We start from the raw sequence: 9,518 nt of genomic DNA, 5'->3' as shown, positions 1-9,518 counted from the left end.
GGCAAGACCTCAATAACTCCACGTTCTTTATTTTAACACATAGCATTCCATATGTGTTGCCGCATATATCCTTCTTTTCAACCTCATCGACGGTGGTTTCAGTGTTCATGCAATTACAAAGCATTTGAATGTGGTCAATCGGAGGACATCTCTCTCGGCATAAGATGACAATCTGCTTTTCTTTCCTAGTGCGAGGTTTTGCCGAGACGTGCATGCATGCCAATTTTTTCCGGTAATACTCATCTCAGTTGCGAACAATGGACAAATATTGGATCAAAATTCTAGAGTGTAAATGAAAGAAACATTTAACATCCCTTTTAATTAGGCCATTCACAACATATTGAACTATGCTTGCGAAAATCAAAATCGGACTTTTGTCACTGTTTTGCATCCCTATTTTATCTATACCCTTGTTGTCACTATCAAAAGAAAGATGGGCTTAAGTCCCCAGAGACCTTTCCAAAAACTATAAAGAAGAAAAGAAACACAATCCACAAATTTGAAAGAAAAAAACTGAAGTGACTTGTATCACATCTCTATACTCTGTGCATACCATATTGTCCTACTCACTTAGCTACCTTAGTCATATGCCCGTCTCTCCCGGTGGTAGCTCGACGACCTTTGTTGCCGCCGTTGTGCACCAGTGTACCCATTAATGACCCCATCATGGCCGCGGAGCACAATGCCGGCATGGATTGCTGAGTCGGGGTACTTCTGTCGGTGCCTGTCTTGATGGTTCTGGCGATGGTGTTGGTGCTTCTCCTCGACCTCCACCTTCATGTCCACTACCTTGTCCTCCTCCACAATGACTGTGAACACAAATGGGCCCATAGGAAAGAAGTCTTCCATGTAGAGGACGGGCTCGAGGGCCTTGACCACCTCCCTCATGGTGGGCCTAGACTTTGGGTTCTGGCTGAGACATTTGTATGCGACCAATGTTGCCGCCTCAGCGCCTTTGCATGAGTATTGACACTCGAGAGCTGGGTCCATGACTTTGTACAATCTGTCAGAGCGCTTGAGGTATGGTCTAGCCCAAGACACCAGGTTCTGCTCTCTCGGCCGCCGTGCACGGTCCACTGACCGTAGCCCAGAGAGGAGCTCCAAGAGCACTACACCAAAACTATATACATCACTCTTGGCAGTCAAGTGGCCCGTCAAGATGTATTCTGGAGCTGCATAACCATGCGTCCCCATGACACGTGTTGTCACGTGTGTCTCGTCGCCCTGGGGCCCATCCTGGGCTAACCCAAAGTCGGACAACTTGGTGTTGTAATCCTGAAATAGCAAGTGTATGAACTTTGTTAAGGAAAATAGCACGAAATGACATACAAAGATGTACGAGGTGAAGGTTCGGGTACTAACAAATGAGGTAAAAAAAGTTCACAAATGAAAGAGACGTTTTCAAAACTGCTTATTTTCTTTGCAGAAAGTCTGAAGTTACGGATGGCTTACCGAATCGAGCAAGATGTTGGAGACCTTGAAGTCGCGGTAGATCACCGGCGAGTCTGCATCGTGGAGAAAGGCAAGGCCCTTGGCCGCGCCTACAGCGATCTTCATCCTTGTCATCCACGGGAGAGAGCCATTTATGCCTGAAAGGAAATAGGATGTTTTAGGTCAGTCTCCTCCTCCACGTTGACCAAGAGTTGTAATTTCAAAGACGAGGAAGTTGGTAGGATAAATAATTCTTTAATCCAAAATATCCAAATATCTACAATTCCTCTGTTTTAAAAAGAGCAAGCGTTGTTCTTTTGGAAGGCAGAGAGCAGCTCAGCTATCCTCTTGACTTGGAGAAAAGAAACTTCAGGGGGCAAGAACACCTCATCGCTAATGGATACGTGCCCAGATTTCCAAAATTAACAAATTTCTATATCTTGCTGGTCTCGAGAACCACCAAACGTAACACTAATCCTCAGAATGATCAATCGACGGCAGAAAGCAGTGAAGAACTCACTCTTGAAGAGGTGCTTCTCCAGGCTCTCGCCGCTCATGAACTCGTAGACCAGCATCCGGTGCTCGTCCTCGTAGCAGTACCCGATCAGTTTCACAAGGTTCTTGTGCCTCAGTTGCCCAAGAAAGAAAACCTCCGCCTGCAAGAGAACCCATGTAATATAAGTCAGCCATTCATCCACCAGGCTTCGAATTTGATCTGCCATGCCGGCGCGTGCATTGTCAAACTCTGTTTGGCACTCACCAGCCACTCCTTGTGGCCCTGCGTGCCGCACTCCAGGTCGAGGTACTTGACGGCGACGGGCTGCGCGGCCAGCCCGGGGCGGAGCTCGTCGTCCACGGCGCCCTTGTAGACCGGGCCGAAGCCGCCACAGCCGAGGTAGTTGGCGCGGGAGAAGCTTCCCGTCGCGGCGCGGAGCTCGGCGTAGGTGAAGGCGTACAGGTTGGACCTGGACAGCGTGATGGACAGGTCCTCCGGAGACAGCGTCCCCGACGAGCTGAGGCTCTTGAAGGACATCCTCGACGACGACCTCGGGCAGCCTTTCCCCCTCCGCCTGATCCGCCGCTTGCAGGCGTCGTAGTCGTCGTCCGCCACTCTGCTGCCGCCGACGCAGCAGGAGAATGGGTTCCAAGATTTCGCGGCCATGGCAAGAAATGATAGGTTTCGTATGTATCAATATCGAAGGATGAAGAGAGTTTCCCGCTTCCCGGGAGCTGAGAATGCAGGGGAGCTCTCAGGTGAGGGAGAAGGTCAGGACTAAGAGAAGGCGGATCGGCTTGGGTGGAGCATGGAGTGGCTAGCTGGGCCTTTATATAAGTGTGGGGGTGGCTGCCTGTGCACACCCACACAGATGGGCCCGTTGTCCGCGCCTCGACCCTGCCGTAGGACAATACAGCGGATGATGTGATGGCTGGCGAAACAGGGCAAGCGACAGACGCTGGTGGTGGTTGGTGGCGCACCCCTCCCTCCAGCCAGAGTTTCTACCGGTGAGACGGACGACGTAGGCAGCTTATGTTTCATGGAGTTGACTCAAACCTATGTTGCGGGAACGAACATAGGTGGATGCAAGTGACGGGAATGTCACACCGCGTTTTCATATACCAGATGAGCCGCGGGTTCGTTTTTATGGACCATCATCGGACGTAGTCTAGGACGATTAAACTGACCCCTACGCTCCACAGGCTCGTTAGGTTTAGTAGACGTGGTTTTCTGCTACTGTCGCCGTGGGTTTCATCGGTTGTGCTACGAGTGCCTTTAGAGCATGTCCAACCGCGCCCCTAACAAGGTTTCTTAAGCGATTTTTTGTATGCCGATGCCGAAAAATCGGTCCAGTAACGTCCTCAAATGTTCTTTTTTCGCCGGCTCGGGCCTAAATTGACGCTGGCGGATTCAGGCCGAATCCGGCACGCTGGGGGCGCTTGGGGGCGCCGTCCGAATCGTTTTTGGTGCGAAAATCGGCGGGCCCTTCTTGGCAGCGACTCGGTTGTTCTCGTCGCTTCGTCGTCCTCATCTTCTCGGTTCTCGCGGGGAATCAATGCCAAAGCTGCTGCGCGCTGCCGCGTCGGTCAGCCTCCATTGATGCCTCACGGGCGACGCAGTGAAGGCGGGGTGACGCGCGTCCCTCGCCCGCCACGCGTACACGATGAGCCACGCACAAACCTCGCTCTTCACCGCCGATGCCACTGTTCCTCCCTCCCTTCTCGCCATCCCTCTCCTCTCCAATGGCGGAGCGCTACCCAGGCGATGGCGCGGCGGCGAACGGCTTCGGCCGCCGCCACCTTCACAAGGACGAAACCGGCTTCTCTATGAGGCCGAGTACCCGGTCCCGCCGGACATGCGGGTGCCCGGGACGTGGAGGATAAGCGCCGGCGGGGTCCCAGTGCCACCGCCGCCCACCGAGGCGGCCAGGCGTGCGGAGATCGCCCATATCCGTTCCTCTCTGCCGCAGGCGGCGAGAGAAGGGCCGAGGTACACTCCCGACAGCGCGCTGTGGGAGCCGTACTTTCGTCGTCGCCACACCGTGCAGCTCGAGGCCGCCAACAGCATCGTGCCCTCCGGGAAGCACAACGCCGACGGGCACTGCCGATGGTGGGGTGTGCCCGGCCGCACGCTGGACGCCGTCCTCGAGTACATCGAGGGCGGCAACACGCCGAGGCTGGAGTACCCCGCTCCCCCACCTTCTCCCGTCGGCGTGGGAGCTCGTGGACGCTGAGACGCATGGACCCGGCGTCCTCCTCCTCGGCCGGCCGCTCGTCCGGCTCTCCCCCCTCCTCCCCGTCAAGCCGGAGCCCCAGGACACGCCGATCAGCCGGCGCACCCGCAGCTGCGGCGTCCGCATCGCCGAGTCCTCGCCCACCTCTGCCCGACTCGTCAGGCCGAAGGTGGAGTCCGGCCTCCCCGCGGAGTACGAGGCCATAGCCCGGTCCGGTTTCTCCGACGAGGCCTCCCTAAAGTGGGCGCGGGACAACTACCTCCGCGACGAGATGGTCCGACAGAGCCGAGCCCTGCAGGAGATAGCCGCCCACTAGCGTGGGCGCGAGGACGAGAACGGCGTGGTAATCCTCGACAGCGACGAGGACGAGGACGCCCCCGGGCCGTCCAATGCACCGCGCCTCGACGACCCTGGGCAGGGGAGCAGCAGGGACGGCGGTCGCGGAGGAGGCGACGATGACGACGACGGCGACTACACGCAGTTCTACAGGCACCTAGGCATGAAGAGCTTCAGGGCGGCGGGCGGCGAGGAACGGCGAGGGCGACGGCGGGTCTATTAGTGTTTTTTCCTTTTTTTGTAAAATATTTGATGAACTCGCCGAAATTTGGTTAAATTTGCGCCTTATTTGTGCAAATGTGGGGCCGAATTTGTTTTTTTTTAAATGCGACGTGGGGGCGGCGACTGGGGAGTATCACGCCCCCAACACGCGGTTTATCGCCGGTTCGCCTTCAAACGGCGATTTTACGCGTCCCCTAGGAGGCCAACGACTGGAGATGCTCTTAGCCTTTGTAGTTAATCCATCCATTTCAGGAAAATCCATTCACCTTGGGAAATTCTAGTTTGGATGTGATGTTGTGCAAAGCCGTTTTGGTGGAAAGTGGAATGGAATGATCCAAGGATTGGAAGTTTCCAAATTCATAAACGAAAGCTGAAGAAGTGGAAGGACTAGTAAGAAGTTTCCAAATTCACAAACGAAAGCTGAAGAAGTGGAAGGACTAGTAAGATTCTACGGCAGAATTTTCTCATAAACACCATAGTTGTTACTACCTAAACTTTTTTTTAAAAAGAGGTGATTACCGGGTCAAAATTATTTGTTACCCCGTTTTGCCGAGTAAGCATTATGTTAGTCCAAAGCAAAAAAAAAAACGCTTACTTTTTTTACCTCGCTTACTACTTTTGTATTCAGTACGGATTAATAAAATGTCGTTTAGTCCTAAGGGTTTGTTCTTTTGCTGGAATTTTTGAGCTTCTAGCATAAGCTGCCCATACTCAACTTATTCTAAAAGCCCAAACAAATTTGTTTTTTTATGATGGGCTTCCAAAATAAGCTCAGTAGAGGATAACTTATTACATCTTATTTTAGAAGCCAACAAAAAAACTGGCCCTAAACTAGAAAAGAAAATGCTGGCTTATTTGGGTGGGAGCAGATATATTTTTGTTCTTTTTCCGATAACGGGCTTTTTATTATCTTAAAGGTAGCATCAAGCATATACAAAACATTATGAGTAACACCCGGCCTCTGCATAAGTAAGGTGCAGATATAATTGTGTAGACAGGCACAAAAATAAATTTTGTAACTTTTACACACAGGAATGACAGATTTAGTCATTTCGGGAATAAACAACTATCTTAAGCATTGCATGATACTGCTAGAGTAAACCACAAATGTTGCTTTGTGTGATCATAATGGTACTTCCTTTGATCCATACTACTTCTCTCTGTAGACTTTATGATTAATCATCGCATGTATTGCGGTGCAAGTTGTGCTAGTGATGATTAGGGTAGTATGTCCTCTTATTTTTATTCTTTTATGTATAAGCGGGGTAGAATAAGTAAGGTGATATACACCGGATCAGTGAGACAAACCAAGAATATCTGTTTGAAGGAAATATGAGCAAATTACTACGAGATTTAATCCGAATAAACAGAATATAAATCATGACCACAGCAGCAGAGATTAAACTAATCATGCGAACTAGCATAGCAGATGAACATATCACATCTAGGGCACATACTAGAAACATGAATTCTACCACGATCTCGAACAGGAAGGATAGAATCACATACGGTGCAGCAGGTGCAGCACCGCCAACGTTGATGTTGTCGCCCATGTCGTCGAGGATGAGGTTGCCGAGGTCGGGGAAGAAGTCGTGTTTGCAAAGTCGTCGCTGCCAGCAGTCGCGCGAGTGCACTCCCCAAAAACCTGATCGCCCCTCTCCCGTACAGGATCACGAGAGGCGGGGTTCCGGAGGCCTGCTGTCCCTTCTCGCGGTGCACGCCGGAAGGAGGGATGGACAAGACTATCTCGGCGGCGCAATGATCTGGAACGGTGATGAGAAACCATACGAAGCGGCGGCTAGGGTAGACGTCTGCCCTGACTATATATTGCGGGCCGGGTAGGTCGTGGGAGTAAACCCCACGTCCGAGTCGTCACGATCCAAAAGAATCGGAAACGGTTCAGTAATTAAAGCGTCCGTTAATTATTAATTAATGACTCATTGATTTTCCCATGCAGCAAAAATATAGAAAACTTGCATAGCTCTGTCCTCGGCTCGGCTCAATCCCGCAACCCGCGGTGCGTCGTGACGAGGCGTGGCGAGGCGAGCGAGGAGGAGGAGGAGCGCGCGTGTAGGTCTCCTCTTCTCATGCTCATACAAGTGGTAGAAGAGCTCACCTTATAAAGAGGTGCAACTCTCTCTCAACTTCCAATGTGGGACTAAACTTTAGCCTCACTCACTCCACTCACATGTGTGCATGAATGGGCCAAGAGAATTTCAGAATTTTAGTTGGGCTTTGGGCCAAAGGCCTACTAGCAAAATTCCAACAATCCCCCACAAAGTCTCATTGGCACATCTCATCATTTAGTTCCAAACCATTGTTTTATATATCGGTGCTTAGTGGAGACTGTGAATTTGAACTTCCACTTAGAAATTTATGCTACACTAGATCACAACTTGAATAGTGGACTATGCCTTGAACTACAAGTTTTCTGTGAAACTAGTTTCACACAAATTCTTGACCGATACTGGGCTGCCGCAAGGCTTCCCCGCGGGTGGAGCGTATACGTCATACTCCAGGGCCTTTCATGAATTTATTAGAGAACACCCAATTCTCATAGACTGCGACGTTGACAGTCAAATTCATATAGGCAGAAGATGTTCTGCAGGACAACATCTCTGCTTACCCGAATAAGCCACTTGGAACACATTAAGATAATTATCAACCTGCCATGCAGATCAGGAGAGTATTACATCTTTACGGAGTGGGATAATTAATATAGGGATACTCTCCTCCCAGCTGACCAACAGCTTGTCTCCCACTTCTACTTCACGGGATCTCTGATCGCATAGAGTGGGTTACCACTATGGACAACTCATGTGGTGCCTCTCAAACCCATCTCCATCGATGCATTATCTATCACATTACGTGATAGACCCTTTGTGAAGGGATCTGCCAAGTTTTTCGACGTTTGGATATAATCCAACGTAATAACTCCGGAGTTCCTCAATTTTCTGACAGATTTTAGTCTCCTCTTCACATGCCTTGAGGACTTCATATTATCCTTAGAACTGTTTATCTTGACGATCACAGTTTGATTATCATAGTTCATCAGGATAGGGGGTATTGGTTTTTCAACCATAGGTAAGTCCATCAAAAGTTCACGAAGCCACTCTGCTTCAACAGTGGCAGTGTCTAATGCTGTGAGTTCTGCTTCCATAGTTGACCTCGTTAAGATGGTCTGCTTGCAAGACTTCCAGGAAACAGCGCCACCACCAAGTGTAAAAACATAACCGCTTGTGGCCTTAATCTCATCAGCATCAGATATCCAGTTTGAGTCACTATAACCCTCCAGTACCCTTGGATACCCGGTGTAGTGAATCCCATAGCTCGTGGTGCCTTTCAAATAGCGCATAACTCTCTCAAGCGCATGCCAATGATCATCTCCCGGTTTTGACACAAACCGACTCAGCTTGCTCACAGCAAAAGAGATGTCAGGCCTCGTGGCACTCGCCAAATACATAAGCGAGCCAATAATCTGAGAATACCTCAGTTGATCTCTAGCAATCCGTCGATTCTTTCGAAGCAACACACTAGCATCATATGGAGTTGGAGAAGGCGTGCAGTCGCTATACCCAAAACGACTCAAGACCTTTTCCACATAATGAGACTGAAGCAGTGTGATCCCACCATTCTCATCTCTCAACAGCTTGATGTTTAAGATAACATCAGCTACTCCTAGATCCTTCATCTCAAAACAGCGAGATAAGAAATCCTTAACCTCCTTGATTAAATCAAGTTTGGTTCCAAAGATCAATATGTCATCGACATACAGACAAAGAATAACCTCCTTCGCCCCCACCATAGCGATAGTACACGCACTTGTCACCATCGATTACTACAAAGCCGACAGCAGTTAATGTTCTTTCGAACTTCTCATGCCACTCCTTAGGAGCTTGTTTAAGGCCATATAAAGACTTTAATAACTTGCACACCTTTCCTTCCTGACCAGGTACTACAAAACCATCTGGCTGATCCATGTAAATTTCCTCCTTCAACTCTCCATTAAGGAAAGCCGTCTTAACGTCCATTTGATGAACGAGAAGCCCCTGTGAGCCAGCCAGTGATAGTAGCACCCGAATTGTGGTCAGTCTAGCCACGGGTGAGTAAGTATCAAAGAAGTCTTCACCTTCTTTCCGGGTATAACCCTTGGCCACAAGCTGTGCCTTGTACTTTTCAATCGTACCATCGGGTCTAAGCTTCTTCTTGAACACCCACTTACATCCTACAGGTTTGCACCCATATGGACGGTCAGTGATCTCCCAGGTACCGTTAGCTAAGATGGAATCCATCTCGCTACGTACAGCTTCCTTCCAGTAGTCAGCATCAGGAGATGCATAGGCTTCTGAAATAGTCCTGGGTGTGTCATCCACGAGGTACACAATGAAATCATCACCAAAAGACTTTGCAGTCCTCCGTCTCTTACTCCTCACAGGAGTTCCATTGTTACCCTCAACAGGATTCTCAACGTGTTCCATCGCAATGGTGGGTTCAGGAATTACAGTGAATTCCTCACTAGATGGAGTAGGTATCTCCTGATTTGATGAACTCGACATATCCTTCATAGGAAATATGTCCTCAAAGAAAGTTGCATCATTTGATTCCATAATCGTACCAACATGCATGTCGGATACCTCAGATTTTACTATCAAAAATCTATAGCCGATGCTATGAAAAGCATAGCCCAGAAGAACACAATCCACGGTTTTTGGTCCAAGCTTGCGCTTCTTGGGAATTGGTATATTGACTTTCGCCAAACAACCCCAAGTACGTAGGTAAGATAGTTTCAACCTTTTCATT

The 9,518-nt window shown here is 49.6% G+C and overlaps 1 protein-coding gene across 1 annotated transcript; it reads right to left on the bottom strand.

The window, feature by feature from the left end:
• Nucleotides 1-289: 289 nt before the first annotated feature.
• LOC125509318 (serine/threonine-protein kinase RIPK-like) lies at nt 290-2,728 on the bottom strand. The gene is made up of 4 exons (XM_048674267.1): nt 2,192-2,728; nt 1,952-2,087; nt 1,453-1,589; nt 290-1,275 (listed from the first exon to the last, which is right to left on the bottom strand). Exons 1-4 carry the CDS (start codon nt 2,591-2,593, stop codon nt 580-582), a joined length of 1,371 nt encoding a protein of 456 aa, XP_048530224.1. The 5' UTR covers nt 2,594-2,728; the 3' UTR covers nt 290-579.
• Between the last annotated feature and the right edge of the window lie 6,790 nt (nt 2,729-9,518).

The sequence above is a fragment of the Triticum urartu genome, chromosome 5 (assembly GCF_003073215.2).
Source record: "Triticum urartu cultivar G1812 chromosome 5, Tu2.1, whole genome shotgun sequence".
NCBI lineage: Eukaryota > Viridiplantae > Streptophyta > Magnoliopsida > Poales > Poaceae > Triticum > Triticum urartu.
This window is presented reverse-complemented; position numbering and strand designations above follow the sequence as displayed.

Bases quoted from the DNA above. Each gene is read 5' to 3' on its own strand.
- LOC125509318 (XM_048674267.1), bottom strand. From the start codon at position 2,593: ATGGCCGCGAAATCTTGGAACCCATTCTCCTGCTGCGTCGGCGGCAGC. The intron at 2,088-2,191 runs GTGAGTGCCAAA...GTTCTCTTGCAG, and splicing joins AGGGCCACAAGGAGTGGCTG to GCGGAGGTTTTCTTTCTTGG. The intron at 1,276-1,452 runs GTAAGCCATCCG...TTGCTATTTCAG, and splicing joins CCAACATCTTGCTCGATTCG to GATTACAACACCAAGTTGTC.